Genomic DNA, 24730 nt, shown 5'->3' with positions numbered 1-24730 from the left:
CAGTCTGTGGAACATCTCTGGGGCTGAAGGTACTGTAAAGGGAGAGGGAGTGAAAGTGGGTGAAGAACAAATGTACTATTTGAACCAAAGGGAGAGAAACTTTTATCTCAGCCATTAGTTGCTTTCAAGGACAATTCCAAATATAAATGTGCCGATTTTCAGTCATCTCCCCACTTCAGGTATGGAAAGGTCTTCTAACAGCACCTCTTCTCTCAATGAGACTGAATCACAGTTTTCCTCCTCCCCCAACAGAGGGTCCACAATTACCCTCTTTCTCCTACACACACTTTTTCGGATTTCCTAGGAGGATATAAAGACTGTCTTTTTAAAAATTGCTTTTCCTAGCTCCCCAAGATGTTGATCTTTTTATTCTTTCACACCTATAGCTTGAACATCCCCCCAGCGGTAGATAAAGATGTACCTCCCAATCCGTTCCTTTGGAATCACCATCTCTTAAACTGCTACCCTATCTTCTGAGTTCCTCACTTCTGTTATGCCTTTTCTGTCAGTCTTCTAGTTCTACTTCAGTTGATGACTCCAGTTCTCTAGTTGCCCCAAAGGATTCTGATGAGAAACCAAATAAGTTCAGAAGAGTTGTACTAGTTTCCATAGGCTTCTGGAAAGATAGGTCAACAAATGTAAATTTATTATAAAGCATGTATGTACAAAGAAATCTCTTATGGCACCACTAATCAAAATATCAAAAATATAGTTATAAAGGAGTAAGATCAAAAAAACCAAAGCTAGATTTGTAAAAGAGAATGGGAATAGCAGAGGAAGGCTTCCACAGCTGAGTTATTGTCATCTAAATATTAAGTAACTATGGGTTCCTATTTGTAATTGTCACATAAAAACTTGGGCTAAAGGCCTCTTCCCAAAGCTTTTCCCTTTCCAAAAAAGAAAAACATTTCCCAGTTCTAAAATAAGATAGGGAGGAAGCAACAGGAAAGTAAAAAGACCTTTCCATACTCTGTTAATTTTATATTGGTTCTTAAGGTTCCAAGCCTACTAAATGAAAAAGTGTTATGGCACTTGTATCTCAAATTTAACTCAATTTTAAATATCATCAGTCTAGTATAATTTTTTAAATTTAGCTTAAGGTATCTGCAAAGTGAACAATGTTTCTAACACATGATGAGATTAGGTACTTCAGTCAATAAGAAAAACAAGAAAGCAATCATTTATTATTTGGGGCTCTTAGGAGGTCATTAGGCACCAATTTTAAAATACTACAATTTGACACTTTATAGAGGCTAGAAACATAATTCAAAATTTCATAAAGGTATATTAAATTAAAACCACTTTAGATAGTTCAAGATCTCACTGACAAAGTTCATTTAAGGTGACAGTTTTGCTACTGTGTTACTGTTCCCACATGATATCATCTCTTCTCAATTTCATTTGAAGATTATGGACTCCTATTGGATGGAAGTTGCTGTTCTTTTGAGGAGAGTTAGTTAGGAAACATTTCCTGGGGCTATTTTTTATGTTCTTTGATCCGTTACAGTTGCTATCTTCTTTCTGAATAGCTGAAGCTCCACTCATCTTCAAATTCTGAACTTTTTGCTGCAGTTTGCGGACCTGGAGAGAAAAAAAAATCTAACATTTTAGTCAAATATATACTTAAAATATATCTTACAGTAGATGGATTAGATTGATGGTTTAAAGATTACGTGAAATTAAAAAGTTCGGTAAGTCTTTTTTTTTTTTTTGCGGTACGCGGGCCTCTCACTGTTGTGGCCTCTCCCGTTGCGGAGCACAGGCTCTGGACGCACAGGCTCAGTGGCCATGGCTCACGGGCCCAGCCGCTCCGCGACATGTGGGATCTTCCTGGACCGGGGCACGAACCCGTGTCCCCTGCATCTGCAGGCGGACTCTCAACCACTGAGCCACCATGGAAGCCCGGTAAGTCTTTATTTATTGAATACCTATTACATGCCTAACACTGTGCTAGTTAGACAGAAATATAATGAATAAAACAATCTTTGCTTTCAAGGAGTTTACTGCTCTTATTAGTGAAATCAAAGCATATATGTGACAACTAGATAATAATTCAAGCCACAATAACTTTGACTAGGACAAAAAGTGTTTATCTGAGAAGGCTAAAAGTAGGACAAGATCAATGCGGGCTGGAGAAGCTGAGAGGAAGGAATGTTTATGTAAGATATGAAATGGGAAAAATCTGGAGAACAGGGAGGTGAGAGAAGGACCTTTCAGGTGACATTAACAACAAAGCGAAGATTTGGTGCTAGGAATGAACATCAAGTTTATAGAGTCTATATATATATATATATATATTAATTTAAAGTATTCATGAATTTAAAGTACTACTGAATGCCAGTTTAAAAAAAAAAGGCAAAGGAATAACTTTATCTCATTGAGGAGTATCTAGTAATGATTGGGTAGACAGAATTAAACAAAACAAAACTTATAAACTAATCAAAACCCATTTTTTCCAAGTCCAGTCCATTACTCAATATTTAAAAAAATTTTTAATATTTATTTATTTAATTAAATTAATTTATTTATTTTGGCCAGGCCACACGGCTTAGCTCCCCAATCATGGATCCAACCTGTGCCCCCTGCAGTGGAAGCGCAGAATCCTAACCACTGGACCGCCAGGGAATTCCCTCCATTACTTAATCTATTTCACTTAAGCACAGCCTAATTTGTAGAGCTGGTCTAGACACTGGCTAAGTATCTGGTGTTCTATTTGTGTAAAAATGCTTGAAAATTTATACTGCTATAGTTATTATGGAATATAAATAATATTTTTCAAAATATTATTTATGTACACACTTCCTAAATTAAAAAAATATGACTCTTCTTCTATTCCTTTCAAGTTTCTCCTGTGTGATTCTAAGAAAGTATACAAGTTATATAATCTTCACCCTAACACAATCATACAAAAAATTTACTTACTATAGACTTAAAAGCCAGTAAAGTGAAAATGTTTGCTTCAAAATTTCATTTCCTTCTTTCTTTCTTTATTGGCCATAGAAGAGTAAAGGCAGTAAAATTCTGCATTCTTTATTACTTTCCTATATAAGTGGGGAAGGCTTAATTGTGAGGTTAATATATCACCAACTTATATGAATGCTGATTATTCCATAGGCAGATAGCTACATGATATGACCTGAGGGTTCCTGGAAAGACTCCCTGTGCTTTCTGTTCCAGTAGCATAATCGTACTAAGAATGGAGTCATTGTCTTGGGACAAAATATAACATTCCATGATTTTTTCATTAAAATATTAAAACTTTTATGCCATTCTTAGCTGTTAAGAATTTACACACAAGGATAGAGTCCCCCTCATCACCCCTCTAGAGCTAGCTGAGCACAGGTCTCCAGGGAATGGAACACAGCATAGCTTGTTCTGGGAAACTGGAAATAGCAGTTTTAGAGTTGGGGTACTGCTTCAGAAGCCAGGTTTATATATGCATTAGACACCTGTTAACATAAGGGGCTTCATTAAGGCATTAGGGAAGAGAGGAATAAGGGGAAAGAATGCTAAAAGGATAACTGGGAGAGCTGTAAAGCAAATCTAGCCTACCTCTTAATTTTCCCAAAGTTATTTTTAAACACATAACTAAACTTCCTTTTCTTTTCTTTTTTTTGGTCACACCATGAGGCTTGCAGGATCTTAGTTCCCCAACCAGGGATTGAACCTGGGCCCCAGCAATGAAAGGGCCGAGCCCTAACCACTGGACCACCAGGGAATTTCCCATAACTAAACTTCCTTGTTTCCTTTTCTTTGTATTATCTTGGAGAGTTACGTAGGAGGCCATGTTATTTCAATGGACAGATGACTCTATAATAAGCCTAAGGGATTCCTATCTATCATCTTTTGTCTAAGCCATACATACAGGCCTCAAATTTGGAAGGGCATACAGAGATATAACACTGAATCCAGATACATTATCTTTGCATTAAAATCTTTTACTAAAGCCTTCTTACACTGTCTTGATGCTTCATTAGTTTAGAAATTTGTTCTCCTTTAATTTCCATTTTCTTGACTAAATGTTCTAGTGCACATTCTATGTTTTCACAGACTGATTGGCTTTCAGTTTCTTTCATTTGATTCAGCAGGTCTTGGTACTCCCTATGAAAGAAAAGCAAATATCAAGTGCTATTACAGTTTATAGTATATGTCTTTGTCACAATTAGACAATATTCTGTTCAATCATAAGTTTTAATCAGAGTTAAATATTAACCTTCAAAGACAGTCTCTTTCTGTAGGGTTATCAAATTAAATCTATGGTAATTATAAATAGGCTCTTATGATTTGAGATTAGATATATTTAGAAATATCTTAGACTTAGGATCTTAAAGAATCTTAAAAAAAAGGTCTGAATTCTTGATGTTTACAGTTAAATGTAGTAAAATATTCTGATGTCCTTAGCTAGAGGCATTAAGGGACTCTTTTTCATTCCAAGTTTGGAATTCTTAATGTAGAATCTGTGGAAGAATTCCAGCTATAGAAGTATTTGCCTGAGAAATCCCTAGATTTGGTGATAGCCTACTCAAAGAAACACTGCCAATAGAACTAGTTATATCTTCTACAGAGGTCTTAGTTCAACTAGCTGGCCACCCAAATCACATATTTTCTGGAATTTTTGTTGAATATATATTTTTGTTGAATATATATTTGCTTAAAATATATATCCCATACAGAATCTTGTTTACCATGGATGCTTCAAACTTGTAATGCAGACCAGCCAGAATCTAAAACAAGAAATTGCTTTCCTATTTGTCAATGAAATCATTCACTTAACTAAAAAGATTATAAAAAACAAAAGGAGAATCTTTCTTATAAAAGCATTTGTGAGTTATAATTTAAGGTCACCAGACCCCATTTGTTAGAATGACAGAAATATTTGTCTATCAGTTCAGATCTTGGGAAACACTTTAAATTGGAAAAAGTAGTAATTACACATAGATAATTAAAATGCAATTTAAATACAACAAATATAATGAAAAAATCAATGACAACAAATCTGCAGATCAAAATAAATCCAAATGGCTAAGTAAGACTTTTAAGAATTTATAAGTGGCATTGTTTGAAAGACTGAGAAGAAAAAAAGATACCTAAATATCTTGCTACTTCTTCTGATAAACACTTACATAGTCATTTGGTCCAGCTCATCTTGCATTGCCATCAAAAGTTCAGACAAATTGTTACAAATGGAAATGGACTTTTCTGAGTCAGAAGGTACATCTTCACATTGAGAAGTTGTTCTAGAAGGCTTGTAGAGACATCTAGGTTCAGAAACTTCAGCCAGTTTCTGAAGGATATGTGGCCTGTAATGTTGCATTGTCTGCAGGTTTTGGGTACGTGCATTCCTGGAATGGCCTGCACTGGCAGACTTTGGGGGGAAAAGAAATAGCTGAGAATGATTTTAAGTAACTGATGGCATTTAAATAGCACTTACAACAAAGCCTGAGTTTATCTGACCAAGTATCCTCATTTTTCCCCTCTCACCTTCTCGGCCACAATAGGCAGTGATCCAAACTTTGAATAAATTTGCGGAGGTGGTCCTCCCTTTAAACATTTAGTTTTCTAAATATTGATAAGGGAAAAAGTAAACAAAAAATATTTTAAAAGACATTTATCAAATGCAACATTATTAGCCATTAGGAAAATGCAAGTTACAATGAAACATCACTATACACCTATTAGAACAGCCAAAAAAAAAAAAAAAAAAAGTGACACCACCAAACGCTGGCAAGGATGTGGAGAAACCAGCTCACTCATATGCACAAAATAATGCAGCCACTTTGGAAGACAGTTGGAAGTTTCTTATAAAACTAAACATGTAGTTATCATATGATTCAGCAATTGCACTTTTAGACATTTATCCCAGAAAAATGAAAACTTATGTTCACGCAAAAACCCGTATACAAATGTTTATAACTGCTTTATTTGTGATAGCCTAAAACTGAAAACAATCCAAATATCCTTCAATAGGTAAACGGTTAAACTGTGGCACATCCATAACATGGAATACTACACAGAAACTTTTAAAAATGTATTAATACTTGGGTGGATTGCAAGGGAATTGGCTGAGCAAAAAAGACCTCTCAAAAGGTTACATACTAGGCTTCCGTGGTGGCGCAGTGGTTAAGAATCCACCTGCCAATGCAGGGGACATGGGTTCGAGCCCTGGTCACGGAAGATCCCATACGCTGCGGAGCAACTAAGCCCGTGCGCCACAACTACTGAGTCCACATGCCACAACTACTGAAGCCCGTGTGCCTAGAGCCCATGTTCCTCAACAAGAGAAGCCACAGCAATAAGCCCGCGCACCACAATGAAGAGTAGCTCCCACTCGCCGCAACTAGAGAAAAGCCCACGTGCAGCAATGAAGACCCAATGCAGTCAAAAATAAATAAAAATTAAAAAAAAGGTTACATACTGTATGATTACATTTATATAGCATTCATGAAATAAAATTATAGAGATGGTAAACAGATTAGAAATTGCTAAGGGTTAGGGAGCAGGATGATGTGTAACTATAAAGGGATGGCATGAAGAAACCTTATAGAGGTGGAATAGTGCTGTATCTTCATTGTGGTGATGGTTACACAAATATACACATGTGATAAAACTATATAAAACTACATATACTCACACACACACATACATATACACACACAACTAAATGAATAAAAAACTGTTGAAATCTCCATAAGTTCTGTGTATTGTACCAATTTCAATTTCCTGGACTTTATACTATATTTATGAAAGACGTTACCATTGGGGAAAACTGGTTGAAGATACATGGGACCTCCCTTTATATTTTTTTGTTATCTCCTGTGAATATATAATTTTTCAAAATAAAAAGTGAAAAACAAAAATAGACACTTATGGTTAGGATATGGAACAATGGTAACTGCTGATTGGAACATAAACTGGTCCAGTCACTTTGGACATTATCTCGTAAAGCTAAGGTGCATAACACTTATGGCCCAGGATCTTAGAGAAACTCCTGAACACATACACCAAGAGGTATGTACAAGAAAGTTCTTAACAGTGTTTTTTATAATAACAAAAAGTGAGCAACAAACCAAATGATCACTGAAAGGAGAAAGGAAAAAAATATTTTTAGCAATAAAGAGCAGCGAACCATAGGTATATGCATCAATTGGAAGAATCTCATAAACTTAATGCTGAGTGGAAAAAGAAAGCTGCTGAAGAGCACAAACAGAATAAGTCCATTTACATAAAGTTCAAAGCATAAACCTAAAAAATGTATTTCTTAGGAATACTTATTTGGCAAAGTAATTTTTTTAAAAAAAGCCAGAGAATGATAAAAGCAAAATCAGAATTGTGGTTAATCCTTGGACGGAGGGAATACAATTTAGGAGAGATATATGCTGGGGCTTAACAGTGCTGGTAATGTTCTATTTCTTAAGCTGGGTGGTCAGTATACCAAGTGCTAATTTCATTATTATTCTTCGAGCAGACATTTTTTGCTATATATACTCCTTCATGAAACATTTTTAAAGAGACACTGCTGAACTACATTCTTAAAAGTAAATGATTTCACTATTTTTGTAGGAAGGATTGAACTAGGGTGACCAATTGTCTCAATTTGCCCATGATACAGGATTTTCAGTACTAAAACCAGGAAAGTCACAGGCAAACTGGGGTAAATTGGTCATTCTACTTAACACTTCGGCAAGAGAATAATCAATAAACTGAGCATATTCCATAATGAAAACAAAATATTCCCAACTCTAAATGAAAATTTAGATATCTTAACTATTATAAACATTCAATTTTTTTTTCTGAAAATTAAAGAAATAAAATGGCTTAGAGGTAGAGAAATCACAAGTTTGTGAGTCAGTTCTTATTCACTCAGAGTTGCTTGGTGACCCTGGACAATCATTCAAGCTCTGTACTTTAGGAATGGTAATTTCAAGTAATGGAAGACAATGGTCTGGTCTAAGGCTATTTCAAGCAGTTATAATTAAGAGTAAAAGAAATTTAATTCTTTTAGTTACTATATTGAATGAGATCTCTGATTGATTACAGTCTAACCTTTTAAGAGAATAATGAAAACATCACAGGAAAGGCTTCCATCATCTTGCTTACCACATTCAAACAGCCCGATTCTTTACTTCCAAGCTCACCTTATACTGTTGTCGCTTACCATCTAGAAGTATAGCTCTAATCATTTGCCTACAAGCCTTCAATGGTTCCCAATGATTTATAGAATAAAAGTTCAAATTCTTAACATGGTATTGAAGATCAGTCATAATCTCACCTCAAGCTATATTTTCAATTTCAGTCTCATATGACACCATCTCACACCCAGTACTGGACAATTACTTATGGTTTCGTGGAAAAACCAACTATACTCTCAGACTGTAAAACACTTTTCCTCATCTCTATCAATACTTACTAATTTTCCAAGGCCGCCTTTAATGCTGCTTCTTGCATGACCCCTTCACATATTCTTTATCTATACAGCACCACAATACTTTGTTTATACCTCCATTAAGTTTTTATTATACTCTGTCTTATATTTGTATATTTATCTGCCTCTCTGTAAATTCCTGTGTTATTTATCTTTTTACTACCTAAAGGTACTAGTCTATGTAAATCAAGATGTATGAGTTGAATGAACTACATCGAGGATATGGAGTAAGTGTCAGTGAGACAAGCAGGACTCTCATACAGGTTTCAAAATCAGATCCTACCTTCAGCAAACAACTAAGTGTCCCTGCCATCTTTAAAGGGAGGCATTATTACAGGCAGATCCTATGAACTTGGGACTTGAACTAACTACTTCTTTAAAGTGATTTTGCTGTTAATTACTTTTTCTTTTCTTCTAGCAGCTACCTTTTCTTTCCTTCATTTCTTTTACGTTGTTTCTCCCTGTACCTTATTAAAAATTTTTTCCACTAATTCATCAAAGGATGCCATAAAACACAAATACAAAAATAAGTCAATAATTTTCCACTTGCAAATTACTTATAGTGATTTTCTATTTGGCTTTGCAGCTTCTAACCTTACTGTACAGACAAGACAGAAAACATACTTGAGGAAGGAAATAAGCTAAAAAATCAACATAAATTGCATTGGGAAAATGTTTTTCATTACTGTATTTTGCAAATTCTTTGAAAGAAAAAATCTGTGAAAAATGCAGCCAAACTATTAAATAGTAACTCTTATTTATGGAATAAATGACTAGCTAAAGTTAAGTATAACGTTTCCTCCATTATCGTATCCATAGGGTGAGCCTATGGCAGTGGCCAGAACTTGCAAATAGCATGCTTGGTTCCCACAGCAAAGAACACACACAAACACTACATGCATATTGAGTGAACAGTAATGATGGTCATCAAAACTATAATTTCAGAATCATAAGATTAAAAGGGATTAACATTTTCTTTCTTACCATTATAAATAAGAAAGTTTAATATAATAAACCCCAAACATCAACTCATCTAAACAAAATATTATTGGTAAATCTATAAAGTACTTCCCCAATCTTTATTTTTAGGCAAATCCAAAGGCTATGAACACAGAAAAAAATAATTTACCTAGAGAAATGACTATAATTATAATACTATAATTTATAATACAATATAATTTAATACTGTATCTTTGTCTTTTTATTGTGCATATATTATATAAAACTGCTTCCAGGATCTATTGTGTTTGTCAGTATCTATTGTGTTGTTTACTGCCTCTTTCGTAAAGTATCCAAAATACATTTCTCTAACAGTTTAGTACTAGGAAAATGTTTGTCTTTCTAGAAAAACTGGAAGGCTTATTGTTATTTCACAAAGATAGATGTACTGCCCATTATATGCTCCTTTTTGCTTTGGCTGCTAAGCAAACTCAGAGCTAGGTTTTGCACTCAACTGCTGTTACTTTCTTTAACCTAGGTTTTATGGAATTTTCTGTCCTCTCACCCCAAACCATCATTACTTGACTCATGTTTTTATGCCCATTTCAAAGCATTGTCTTGTATTATAAATCTTTTCAAAATTTTTTTGGAAATGGATAGGTATAAATATTAAAAGGGTGAAGAAATAAGTATTAGCAAGAAATAAGTATTAGCAAGATAAGAATAAAGTGTTTGCATACCTTTGAAGATTTCTTCTTTTCCTTGGAGCGCTTTGGATTTGATAGTGAAGACATCAAAATTCTACTGATTTCAAGTCCAGTTTGAAGCTACAATATTGAAAAAAATGTATTAAATTGATTTTTAACAAGTTTCTTCTTCTTCAAAAACATTATAATGAGGATCAGATCTCAATTTATAAAGACAAAATGTTTTTTGAGGAAGAAAAGAAAACCTCAAATACTATTTTTTGTGTGGAAAAGTTACCAGGTCTACTGGTAATTACAATCATTTTCTGTTTTTAAGAGAATGAATTACTTTATGTATCTCAAACTGAAAACAATCTATAGCAGGAATTCTTTCAGCTGAGAATATATATATGTTTGTCAGAATTTCAAAAGACCAAAAGATCTCTTGGCAATACATCCAAGTATATAAATATACTGGCTGACTTATTGAGAACTTCAGTATTATAGCAAAACGAGACAAAAAATAACAAGCTAGGAAGCCGAAATTAGAGTCTAGAATACAGGCTTCAGTTAATAAAGTACAATAAAACGTACATGATTTTAATGTGATAGATGAGATGATACAGTGCTCTATTTACCTGAGAAGCTTTGTCTTGAAAGAGCTTACGCTGATGTTCTTCTTCCTTTAGTTTTTCCTCTAAATGTTTAATCTTGCCCTACAAAAGAATAAAAAATCTGGGATTATTATACAAAAACTAGAGCCAAATATCTTATATTCCTTTTCCAAATAGAGTCCTTAGGGTATTGATTCTTAATAGTTTGGTAAATTAAAGCAGAAAGTAAGAAAAAGGAATGGCAAAAAATGCTAAATTTTTCTTGGCTTTCTTCCTATGCTTCTTTATCTGCTATTATATACAAGAAGACCAAAGGAAAAGCAAAGAATGTATATGCATAGGCTCTTTTAACTTTCATCAACAAAATCATAATAATGAAAATTTGGGAGGTTTTAAAGGTCTAGAAGGTCAAACAATTATAGTCTTGGGTCTCAATGTTTCATTCAAAATATAGACAAATTACAACAAACGTCTATTTATGCTGTACTTAGGAAACAACAGTAATATACATGAAATGATATGATTTGACTCAGACCATGTATATACTGCATAATCTTATACACATAAGTATTTCATCTTATGTCCATGGTGTAGTTTAGAATAGGAAGACAGTGCTATTTCAAAGGGTGAGCTTCCCGAGTGTTGGAAAACTTGAGGAAGGCTTCACAGAGGAAGCAGGACTGGGAGAAAGTCCTATGAAATGGATAGGATTTGGGTAGAAAAGGAGAGGGCATTTCAGGACAGGATCTAGAATAGGCTTAACTTAATTGTAAGTGGTGAAAGGCAATCTTTTCAATATCCTTTAGGTAAATTACTTAACAAATGAAAATGTTCTGCCATTGCAGAAGAAACCAAAACTACAATTTCACATCAAAAGGCAAGCTCATTCATGTTGTGATAGAATACATTAACTTTTCATCTCTATAGGCAGGAATTCATATCTGGATTACTAAAAGTTGTTAATGAAGTTTTATGAATCTAATTTTACTGCATATTCACATACAGTGTAATTATGCTTAATACTAAAGATTTATTCCTGGCATCACCACTTCAAAGAAACAAGTAGAAGCTTACCTCAGCAGTTTTCTGAGTTGTTGTAAGTTTAAAACATTCTTTTTCTAAGACATCAAGCTTTTCAAGTTTTGCTTGCAGCTTCATATGATCCTGTTCTTTTTCCCTTTGAAGCTGGGCCTGGAAAGGAAAAAAACAAAACCTAAGTTTGGCAAGTGATGCCAATGGCTCAAGAGTAATACAATTTCTGAGAATTCAAAGCACAATATAAATCTGTCATAAGAAACACACACATACATGTACATACTTTAGGTGCTTATGAGCAAAAAAACAAGAAAATAAAATACTTTTAAAAAACAAATATAATGTGTAAAAAAAGATATTAGATCAATGGAACAAAATCTTCTATGTATCTTTATATAGTATTTCTACTATGGAAAACATCATCAGAGAAACGTGTATTAAATAAATAAAGGTGTTATTCACAAGGTGACCAAACCAGTCACTGATTTACCCGCTCTCTAACTATAACATAGAAAAGTAACTATCAAAGGAATAAAACATACAGAGAACAATCTTTCATTAACTTAAAACTGCTCTAAAAAAATAGTCTATTAAAAAACAAAAAACTGAAACAACCAATAAACAGTCTTGGTGACCTGTGGTCTAACATTCAATTGGAGTTACAGAACGAGAGGAGAGAGAAGTCAGACAAGGATAATTATTTGAAGGATAATGGCTAAAAATGTTCCAATTTTGATGAAAAATATTAACTGACATATTCAAGAATCTAAAACAAAAAAACCCAAAAAATAACCCAAGCAGAATAAATACAAAGAAAACCCCATTTGGGCACATTATCAAATGGTGGAAAACCAGTGATAAAAGGAAAAAAAAGCAGCCTGAGAAATAACACATTATGCCCAGAGGAATGAAGATAACAATTCTCATTAGAAACTATGAAATCCAGAGGACAATTGAGAGAACAGCTTTAATGTGCTAAAAGAAAAAAAGCATCAACTACAATTTTATATCCAGTGAAACTATCCTTCACCAATGATGGTGAAATAAAGCCTTTTCCAGACAAATACATGCTAAGAGAATTTCCAGCATACTTTTAAAAGAAGTACTTCAGACTAAAGGAAATGACACTGGATGAAAAACTGATTCTACCTAAAGAAATAGAAAGCACTGGGAATGGTAAAAATGTGGATAAATATCTCCTTGTTTCTTAATTTTCTTCAAAGGAAAACTGATCACTTAAAGCAGAAACAAAAACAATGTATTGTGAGTTATATAACATATGTAGAAATAAAATGTATGAAAACTGTAGCACAAAGGGAGATAAGTGGAAGCATACTGTGGTAAGGACCTAATATTACATGTGAAATGTTTTAATACTAATTCATGGCAGACTATGGTAAGTTAAGAACACATATTTTAACCTGTAGAGCAGGTGCTAAAAAGGAGAAGGAGAAGGGAAAAAGTACAAGAGAAGTCAATAGAATATAAGAAGAAACCACTAGAGAACTTAAAAAATATTTTTAGCTGAAAGATAATGAAAATATAAAATATCAAAATCTGTGGGATGCAAGTAAAGCAATGTTTACAGGGAACTTGATAGTTTTAATCACAAGATATAACACTTAAAAAGAAATAATAAAAGTTTTAAAATCAATAATCTAAGTTTCTAACATACAAAGGTAGGGAAAAAATAGCAAATTAAACCCTACATAAATAGAAGGAAGGAAATAATAAAAATGAAGTGGAAATCAATGAAATAGAACATAAAACTTAAAAAAATTTTTTTTTGAAAAAAATCAATAAAGTTGATAAAGTGGTAGGTAGAGTGATAATAGGAGCAAAAATACAACTTAGTAATATCAGGAATGAAAGAGGGACTTCTCTAAAGACACAAGAAGAAACAAAAATCTGAGTAGCCCAATCTCTGTTATAAATAAATTGAATTCATTATTCAAATATACTTTACATTTAAAGAAAACTCCAGTCCCAGATAGCATCTATCAAATTTGAATTCTATCAAACATTCATGGAGGAAATAATACTACTCTTATACAAGGTCTTCCAGAAAATAGAAGAAGGAATCTTCCCAACTAATTTTATGAGGCCAACAAAACCATAACACCAAAACCAGACATTATAAGAAAATTACAAACCAAGATCCCTCACGGACAAAGTCACAAAAATAGTTAAGCAAAATATTAGCAAACTGAATCAAGCAATGTAAAAAAAGAATACTATTTTAAGATTGATTGGGGTCTATACCAGGAATGCAATGTTGGTTAACATTTGAAAATCAAACAGTGTAACTTACTGTGTTAACAAAATGAGTGAGAAAAATCATATGACCCTTTCACTAGATGTAGAAAAAGCAATTCACAAAATCTGATACCCATTCACAATAAAAGCTTTTAGCAAACTAAGAATAGAAAGTAATTTCCACACCTTGATAAGGGACAACTATGAAAAACCTAGAGGTAATATCCTAGTGAAAGACTGGCATCTTTCTCCCAAAGATCAGAAACAAAACAAAGATGTCAGTCCTTACTACTCCTAATTAACACTATACTAGCTGTAATAGCCAGAGCAATAAAGTGTGAAAAAGAAATAAAAGCCAAAAAAATTGGAAAAGGAGAAATAAAGCTGTCTTTATTCATAGATGACATGATTGTGTATAAAGAAAATCCTTTGAAAATATGAAAACTACTAGAATAAATTTAGCAAGGCTGCAGGAAACAAAGTCACATAAAAATCAATTATATTTTTATATGCTAGTAATAGAAAAATGAAAAAAAAGTCCAATATTGCTCATAATAACATTAAGAATACAAAGTTCTTAGAGATAAATTTAACAAAAGATGTGCAAGACCTCTCATAAAAACTACAAACCACTATGAAGAGAAAGTAAAGAAGACTGAAATAATAGAGAAATATACTATGTTCATGGATCGGAAGATTCAATATTTTTGAGTTATCAATTTTTCCCCAAATGAGCTATAGATTTAACAAGATCCCAATCAAAATCTCAGCAGACTTATTTTTTAGAAAATGTTACACTGGTTATAAAATTTATATAGAAGTGCAAAGGATCTATAATAACCACAAAAAGAACAAAGCTGGAAGATTCACACTACTTCATTTCAAGACTTATTATAAAGTTACATGGTATTAGTGTAAGAATAGACCAAAAGATAATACAGAGTCCCAGAAACAGAGTTTATCTATCTTTGTCAATTGACTGTTGACAAAGGTGCCCAATGAATTCAACGGGAGAAAAGAAATCTTTTAACAAATGGTGCTGGAACAACTGGGCATCCACATGGAAAAAATTTAACCTTGAATATTTCCTCTCACCATACAAAAATTAATTCCAGATGGATCACAGGAAAAAAATGAAAACAAAAAGCTTTTAGAAGAAAATATTTTGGAAAACAGTTTCACAGTTTCTTATAAACATACACCTACCCTGTGGTTCAGCAATTCTACTACTAGATATTTATCCAAGAGAAATTAAAACATGTGGTCACAAAATAATTTGTACAAGAATGTCCATAGAGCTTTATTCATAATATCTCCAAACTTTATTCATAATATCTCCAAACAAGCCAAATGTCCATCAACAGAAAAATGGATAACCAACTTGTGGCATATCTATATAATGAAATTCTATACAGCAATAAAAGGAATGAACTACTGATACATACAGCAACATGGATTAATCTAAAAAACTTTATGTTAAACCAAAGAACCAGACACAAAAAAGTACATTTTCTATGATCCAATTTATATGAAGTTCTAGGACAGGCAAACTTAATCTGAAGTAAAATAAATCAGAATAGTAGTTGTGTTGCTGGGAGGTGGGTAGAGAACAGGGAATAACTTGGCAGAGATATAAGAAAATTTCTGGGGTGATAAAAGTGTTCTGTTGGACTTCCCTGGTGGTACAGTGGTTGGGAATCTGCCTGCCAATGCAGGGGACACAGATTCAAGCCCTGGTCCAGGAAGATCCCATATGCCACAGAGCAACTAGGCCCATGCACCACAACTACTGAGCCTGCACTCTAGAGCCCGTGAGCCACAACTAAGCCCACATGCCACAACTACTGAAGCCTGCATGCCTGGAGCCCATGCTCCGTTAACGGGAGAGGCCACCACAATGAGAAGCCCGCACACTGCAATGAAAAGTGGCCCCCGCTCGCCACAACTAGAGAATGCCCGCACACAGCAATGAAGAGTCAATGCAGCAAAAAATAAATAAATAAATGAATTTATTAAAAAAATGTTCTGTTATTTGGTAGGACTATGGATTATATGAGCATATTCATTTATCAATAATCACTGAACTGTACATTTAAGACCTGTGCATTTCACTAGATGTAAATTATACTTCAATAAAAACATTTAAAAAATGGTTAAAAGTCACTGATCTACAATATTTAGCTATGATAGGAATTTCTACATTATTTTATAAGATAAAATGTGAATAGGTGAATAGATAGATATCTTGTGCTTTTAATTGGCATTTCCCTGGTTACTAATGAGATTGATCAAGTTTTGTATAAATGTATGACTATTTGTGATTCCTTTTATCCTGCAAAATGCCTCTTCATAACTTTGCCCATTTTTCTACTGCTTTGTTACTTTTTGTATCTTGCCTAAAAAATCTCCCTTAACTCCAAGGTCATAAGGATATTGTTCTGTATTTGCTCCTAAAAATTCCAAAGTTTACATTTAAGTCTTTAATCCATCTGGAATTGATTTTTGTGTATGGTGTGAGGTAGGGATCAATTTCTTTCTGTTTTTTTTTCCTCACACAGATAACCAATTTTCCCAAAACTGTTTACTGAAGTCTGACTTTTCTCCAATGTTCTGTAGTGGCATCCTTGTTTTATATTGAGTTTCCACATAAGTGTGTCTGACTATATCCTATTCCTTTATTCTGGTGTCTATCCATACAAATATCATGTTAATTTTGATAGCATCAATATGTAATACAGTAAGACCTCACCTTATTCTTCTTCAGAATAGCTTGGCTACTCTTGGACCTTTCCTTTTCATACAAATTTTAGAATCACTTTTCCAGTTCCTTGAAAAACCTATTAAATTCTTGCCCATTAAAATCCAGTATTGACTGGTACTTTACCCATTTCCAACATAAAGCAAAGATCTTAGAACACTTAAACTATATTTACCAGTTCCTAATTTATGAGCTTCTGTTCTCATTAATTTTAATCCTTTATATATATTTAAACATAAATAAAACATTATTATTGCTGTTTTATACAATATTCATTTTGATTTACCCATATATTTACCATCTTCGTTGTTCTTCATTCCTTCCTGCATCTCTGACCTTCCATCTAAGACACCTTTCCTTCTGTCTGAATAATGTCCTTTGGTGTTTCCTTAGAATGTATCTCCTAGTAACAAACTATCTCAGATTTTGTCAGTCTTTTTTTTTTTTTTTTTTTTTTTTGCGGTACACGGGCCTCTCACTGTTGTGGCCTCTCCCATTGTGGAGCACAGGCTCCGGACGCGCAGGCTCAGCGGCCATGGCTCACGGGCCTAGCCGCTCCGTGGCATGTGGGACCTTCCCGGACCGGGGCACGAACCCGTGTCCCCTGCATTGGTAGGCGGACTCTCAACCACTGCGCCACCAGGGAAGCCCTGATTTTGTCAGTCTTAAAATGTCTTCACTTCACCTTTATTTCTGAAGGATATTTCCCCCAGGCATTGGACCCTAGATTGGTAGTTATTTTCTTTTACTGCCTTAATTATATCCATTTTCTTCCAGATTCAGTATTTTCAGTTGAGAAGTCCACTGTTACTTTAATTGTTGTCCTTTTGAATGTACCCTTTTTTTCCTCCCCAGCAGCTTTTAGGATTTTATTCTTGTCTTATTATTTCTTTTATTTCTTTTTATTTTTCCTACTTTGGTTTTATCTTCTTGAATCTGTGGTCTGATTTTTTTTAAATCAATTTTTTAAAATTCCCAGCCATTATCTCTTCAAATATTGTTTCTGTCCTATTCTTTCTTTTTTCCTTTTGGAACTCTAGTCACACATAAATTTGACCTCACTCTAACTTCTGCCTCTTACTCTCTTTTCTAAATTTACTATTGTTTTGTCTCTTCATTGATCTGGACAGTTTCAGCTTCTAGTTCACTAATTATCTCTTCTAATCTGCTATTAGATCCACCATTAAGTTCTAAATTTCACTTATTGTATTTCTTAGTTCTACAATTTTTATTTGGTTCTTTCTCAAATCTGCTCTGCCATTTTATGGTTTCTAATGCTCTACTGAAAATTTTGTTCCTATCTTCTGTCTCCTTGATTTTAGCAAGCATAATTATTTTAAAGTCTCTCTCTTCTAGAGCCAGTACCTAGCTGGAGATAACTTATGAGAGTGTTTATATAGTCTGTTATGTATGCTATTTCTTTTCATAGTGCTTTATCTCCTTCTGCCTGGTTATCTTTGACTGAAAGTTTCTCACTATGTAGAAGAGACGTTTATAAAAATAATTTGAGGTCCCTGGGAACATTAGCCATCCAGGATCACTTTAATCCAATTTCGGGGACTAAGATTTTCTGGATTACTCTGATAACCTAGAGCACAGCTGTAATCTGGGTTGTTTTTCTTCTTGTTCACTATTACAAAGCATTCAGAGCACAGAAGATATACCAGAGTTCCTACTCTTGGCAGGCCCTGGACTCTAGTTTCCTTAGCCCCATAAACATGGCTTTCAAAAGCATTATTTAGCCTCTCAACCGACTCTTCTGGAATCAGAAATGCCCTAAGAAGGAAGGGACCTGAAACTAACCTCTCTAGAGGTCAACTTCTTTGGATTTAAGTCTGCACACAGATTTTTGAATTGGTGATTTTTCATCACCTTGTTAACTCTACAATGCCTTTGTGTACTTTCTTTTCTTCCTTTCTTCCTCCCTCCCTCCCTTTCTTTTTAATTTTCTGTCCGGTTTTTTGTTTTCCTCTACAAAAAGGTTGGTCCAGATGACCTAGTATGTATCACCGTAACTGGAAATTTCCTATATACAGCTTTATATCCTATTTAAGATTTTTTAAATGACAATCTTCCCATGACATTAAATATTCTTTAAAAACATATTATATTACTATAGAAAATATGGTCACCTGTTGTTCTAGGATCATATTCTTCTCTCGCTCTACGTTGAGAACCATTCTCTTTGTATATTCTAGTTGTTTCTCTAGAAGGGTACAGTGAGACTGGGCTGAGCTTAACTGCATACTTATATCTATGAAAAAGAAAAAGTAATAATGAGTCAGTTAGTTATCACATAGATCAGAGAGTTATAACAAGAAATGCATTCTATGAATTCAATCAACAGCTAAAAGTTCAAGACTTCTTTAGTTCTAAATATTGACTCTCCCAAAGTTATGAACATACATTTCGTGTGTATCTCATTAATTATATATAACCAATTTAACGTTGTCTCCTCATAAACACCCAGAGGGCATACTTCTGAAAAGGAAGGATGTCAGTGACCTGTGGGATAACAAAAAACCTGGCTCTTCCTGGGAAATAATACCATCTGGAAAATAGAGGACCTAAAGTCTCTTTCCTAACAATACATTTCTTCTCTTTCAGGAAACTCAGGTATATGCATTCTACCATTCCCATTTTCCTCTGTTCTCGACGACTAACTGCACAGTTAATTCTATTTATAATAAGCAACCTCATTCTAATTCTTTAATTCATTACTTTCCTCAGCTCTTTCTTCTACTTTTGTCCAATTACCTTGGGATTTTGTTTTCCTTCCCATTTCTTCATCCTATTTATAAGTTGAAACACAAATTTGAACCTTGTTTATAAGGGTGATGTAGTGTTACAAGGAAAAAAAAGCCACAATTTTAAAGTGAAATTATATAAAGAACTTATGTTCTAAATCTCTAAAACAGATGTCCAGAAGTCCTTATCATAATTTCCACAGAAACCTCCACCTACCTGTCCATTTCTTCCAATTAATCTTTTAAGTTAAATATAATTTTTTTAATTTATTTTTATTGTTTTATGTTGTTTAATTACTAGTATTGCTTTATATTTTCTAATTTAAAAAAAAACTAGTGAAAATATGAAGTATTCCAATTATATTATGGGCTAATAACATATTGGATTTTGTTGGTATTTTGAAAATATAATTCCTAAACACAATTTGTCTAATTTTTCTTTTAATCTCAAAAATTTATGAACTGGGATAACAGATATAATAGAGGTACGTTCAAAATTATATCCATTTAGTGCAAATACCAAAATGTCTGAGAACAAGCCCTCAACGTTGGAATGCATATAAGAACAAAGATATTTGAGTAAATCTTCTTAGACTGGGCTTATTATTTTCAAATTGTAAACTTTGGTAACCACTTGTTTCTGAGAACTATTGAACGTTCTTACCTTTTTTCTGCTTTATCAGTTCCTCGTGTGCCAGATTTCTCTCCTTTGTTTCATCCTCCAAGGCCTTTTTATACTGTGCCGCTTCTCTGGAAAGAATTTTCAGGTTATCTTCAGCTTGTGTTCTCTCTAACTCTAAACGATGAATCTTTTCCTGAAGAGTTTTTAAGGCTAAAATAAGAGCTGTTGAAAAAAAATTTGCTTGATATTTTAAGTGAGAATTTTTGAACACTTACAATCATAGTAGCATATAAAAGTGAGCAGTATGTTTTTGTTAGTGAGCCAAAAAAAAATAAGTAATTTATATTCCTCATAAAAAAGAAAAATGACAAAACTTTAAAGAGGGACAAATTCTAACATATCTTACAAAAACAATATATTTATGATTGTATTTAGTACTTTCCTAAATTTGAGATATGAGAAAGCTAATAATCACTAAATTTAATAAAATAAATATATTCAAATTAAGGCAAAAAGATATATATATATATGTATATGTATATATGTGTGTGTGTGTATATATGTATATGGAGAGAGAGAAAGAGAGGGAGAGAAAGGGAGGAAGGATGGGAGGCATAAGAGTCTGAGCATGGATAAAGAAAATTAAAATATAGTGTCCACTAATTAACAAGGATACTTAGGTTTAAAGTTAAAAGTTTTTCTCAGTTCTTCATGTATTCAGTTTCAGTCAAACCACAAACATTTATTGTTTCTTTGTCCAAGATATAATGTTAATAATTAGGACATATGAGATAGAACATAGTTTCTTCCATTAAGAGAAAATTACAACCTAGTGGTTTAACTGATGTCAGGCTTAAAAGATTACAAGTGTTACACATGTACTACTGTGACTTCTTTTCAGCTATATTAATATCTTCATGATTCAGATAAGCTCGGAGCTATAAAATTTTCAAATATTATCTTACATTTTCTTCTCAGTTACAACTTTAAATTATAAAAAACTAGAGATGAATGGAATATAAATAAATGTTATAGGTTAACTTTCATATAGTTTATATCCAATTAGAAAGATGTTTGCTTGAGATTATTTTTTGATTTGGATTACTATTTCTTCAGTTGCTTTGCTCCACAAAGCCAGTCTATTTATAATGGCAACCATTATTATAAAAGATTAAAAAACAACGTGACTATCATCATCTTAGAAAGTAATCTGTAATGGTATAGGTATGCCTGGAGTCATAAATGTTTTCCTAATTCAATTTTAAGATCCTCCTAAGCTTGTATTTTAAAAGTTATAATACTTGTATTTTGCAGTTACTCCAATGTACTGGATTCATGAAGAATTTTCAAGAGTAATTTCAGGTATATGAAATTTCTGAATTTAATCCCTGAATAAGACAATTGTACTTAATTCATTAGTATTCTAATCATCTTGTTTATTAGAAGGATTCTCCAAATCTGACCTTTTATTCTTCAAAGAGTATTTTCCTATTTTCTAATGACGTTTTAATGATAAGCCTGCAATATATGCCTAATTGGTTATATTAATTTTCATCTTATAGCTGAAGAAGCCAAAATAAAAAAATATTAAGTAACTTAAGTTTATAGAAACTTTAAGAAACAGAGTCAAAATTAGCAGTTTTACTAAGATTAGTTAAATACACAATCATCTTATTTTCTACATAAAAATGAAAAGTTTTGTATAACATACTTCGTACCATTCCCCTGATGTTAAATAAGATTTTTTATTAGCATTACCTTGGCTATTTGGACTATGAAGCATTTTAGGAGAGGTAACTTCTACGTTCACAGAATAGTGAGTCTGAGATGATTCATCACTCTGGGTGATGGATGGAACAAACACTCTTTCTGGAGGTTTAAGATAGCTTCCTACTATACTGTGCATTAGTTCAGAATCCATTATCTGTACTTCTGGACTGTGCCAATAAAGGAATAGCACAGTATAGCATCATTCTTTCCTATGTGAATGACAAAAACATTAGACAAAAATTCAGATGAAACTTTAAAATAAATACATAATCATATACTGTGGAATTGTGTCTTTATGAAGTTAATTATCACAAATTCAACTATAATAAATTCAGCAGTAAAAGAAAGAAAAATGACTATTTACTCTATAAACGGTATAGACAATTCTGCCTGACTTTCAATGAGTATATGCTCTGGAGTGAGCATTACATGCATGGTGTGAATTTGCTGGTTTCTCCGTTGATCATAAGTTCATCATGTGAGCACCCCTCTAAAAGAGTTTGACTCTAGGGTTCAGAGAGAAAAGTATATATTCTAAAAGACAACACAGCTTTGAAACATAAGCCACCCACATAACATGATTCTCTAAGACTCTAATGTACTGGCTTCCTAAGGGATTTTCAAGGGTAATTTTGGATATATCAATTTCTGAGTCTAACCCTTGAATAAGACACAACTCCACTTAATGCACTAGCATTCTAATCATGTAGTTTAGAAGGGTTCCAAATCTGAAAATCTAAAATAACTTTACCTTGTCATTCTCGGGTTTTTTTGTATGTTTGTTGGAGAGACCTTTTAACCATCTTAGCAGATAATTTTTAAATGTTCCCAAATCATTTTATTTTCCTTTCTGTAATTCAAATATTTTAGAAATGTATTCTACTTAATAGATTATAGTCAATGTTAAATAAATTAACTCATAACCACACTGAAAGAAACAGAAATTGTTTATACACAAAACAATTTACCAGCACAATTTTTAGAACGAAGCTTGCTTTAAAATGTAAATTTAGAATTCCTTTGTAGAATTATAATTAGGCTACTTTAATTTTTGAGAATTGTAAAATTTCAGTGATTTCACTACCTTCCCAATTCACAGGGCAAAGGAAGATACTTCCATGACTGTATTTCCTGGGATGGCAGGGAACATACTTCACTCAATAGGATTTTCTACTTTAGCCACTGTCATGATGTGTTGTCTTCCAGGACATTCTCATCAGTCTAAATTAGAGCTTATAGAGCCTAGGAAGCTTTGCTAGAATACTTGATGCTCTTTGATCTTAGGAGGTGATCATTTTTGCTATTGTTATTAGCACCAGCTACCATTTACTAACCATGTCTCTGTCCCTCTGGCTTCTTGCTGCTTAGACACTGTCTGCTCCCCATGGGAGACTGCATCTATCTAAGTTGCTGTTCCCTCAAAAAATAAGAGAGCGGGCTTCCCTGGTGGCGCAGTGGTTGAGAGTCTGCCTGCCGATGCAGGGGACACGGGTTCGTGCCCCGGTCCGGGAAGATCCCACATGCCGCGGAGCGGCTGGGCCCATGAGCCATGGCCGCTGAGCCTGCGCGTCCGGAGCCTGTGCTCCGCAACGGGAGGGGCCACGGCGGTGAGAGGCCCGCGTACCACAAACAAACAAACAAACAAACAAATAAGAGAGCAAATTTAGTTACAGCTGGCTCACAATAAAGTAAAGGCAGGGCCCCAAAGTACAGATGTTCTGAACATGGTTGTACATCTTCAGAGAGAGGTATGTGGTTGAAACTATCCAAAGAACTTTGGAGTTACTCAAGATATCTGATTCAGTTTTCAGCTCCTCCTGAGTCTCTCCAATAATGAAAAGAATGAAATTTTGCCATTAGTCACTATACACTGAAGTCCTTGGGAGGACTGTCTGCTTCCTCTGTCCCAAATATAATATTATTTTACAAAGTCAATTTTTGTACCAATTAAAAAAAATTCAAGGGTTTTAGTGTATATGAAATGACTACTCAGAAGATACCAATAAGTTAAAAATTAGACCAAAGTTTATTTAAATTAAATGTGTAAACACATCTGAAAGTGGGCATAAGCAGAGTAATAACCTACTGGTATATGAAGAAAAGAAAGGAAACAGTAAAGAAATGAGAGAAAACAAGCCATGGGGTTCTCACTGTAATAGGGGTTCCAGCTTAACCCTTACAATCTAGCCCTGTATTATAAACAAGTGCTTAAAAACTACTCAAAGCTTATTTACATAAAGAACTGAGGCATCCTAGGAGAAAAACTCTGAAGGAATATGACACATGTACAAAAACCCTGATCCAAAATCAAAGCCTTAATTGGTGGAGGAGAGGAGGAGTGATTCTGAGTAGAGTATGGTGGTGGTCATTCTAATTCATCTCTGACCTAGTCCCATCTACTCATACATGGCTGTAGGGAAGAGAGAAGTCTGGAAGAAAAAGTGAGAAATATTTCACCAAGATCTCTATAAAAGACTGAGGCACTAGTTGCCTTGCTTTGTATAAGATGTTATAGTCCAATGAAGGGGGAAGTTGTCAGAGATCACTAACACAGTTTTGGCACTTTAAGAGTTCTGTTGCATTGGTAGTACTGTTCAGCCAGAGAGAGACAGCAAGAGAGTGAGAGAGCAGCTGGAAGGGACATATTCATGGCATGTATGAGAGAAATTTCTAGAGGAAATTTTCTGAAAATACAGAGAGCTGCCTAAGCCCCATCCTCCAAGGAATGTGAATGTTTGGTATGAGGTCTAGCTGTAGGTTATTGAAAAGACCTCAGAAATTCTTGTTGGAGTATTCTGTCCCACAAGTAGGGGCAAAAGGCTGTAAAATGTGGGCCTCGATTTTATCAATAGCCTGGTAGAGCTTAGGAAAAATCAAGTTA

General features: G+C 33.8%; 1 protein-coding gene across 4 annotated transcripts; it reads right to left on the bottom strand.

The window, feature by feature from the left end:
• Positions 1-1214: 1214 nt before the first annotated feature.
• CEP57L1 (centrosomal protein 57 like 1) lies at positions 1215-22003 on the bottom strand (the record flags this gene model as incomplete). 4 transcript variants are annotated; one of them, XM_079716585.1, is made up of 10 exons in its annotated part: positions 1215-1581; positions 3957-4101; positions 5124-5386; positions 5482-5559; positions 10102-10188; positions 10686-10763; positions 11736-11852; positions 18843-18964; positions 20122-20301; positions 21838-22003. In XM_079716585.1, the coding sequence occupies 10 exons, from the start codon at positions 21998-22000 to the stop codon at positions 1363-1365; spliced, it is 1452 nt and encodes a 483-aa protein (XP_079572711.1). In that variant the 3' UTR covers positions 1215-1362. The 4 variants fall into 4 exon arrangements, with proteins under 4 accessions (XP_079572711.1, XP_079572709.1, XP_079572710.1 ...); XM_079716583.1 differs by having other exon boundaries at positions 5124-5365; positions 21838-22000; XM_079716584.1 differs by having other exon boundaries at positions 5124-5317; positions 21838-22000.
• Between the last annotated feature and the right edge of the window lie 2727 nt (positions 22004-24730).

This window comes from Hyperoodon ampullatus (assembly GCF_949752795.1).
Source record: "Hyperoodon ampullatus genome assembly, chromosome: 12".
Classification (NCBI taxonomy): Eukaryota; Metazoa; Chordata; class Mammalia; order Artiodactyla; family Ziphiidae; genus Hyperoodon; species Hyperoodon ampullatus.
Note: the sequence above shows the minus strand (reverse complement) of the source record. Positions and strands in the feature narration are given on the sequence as shown.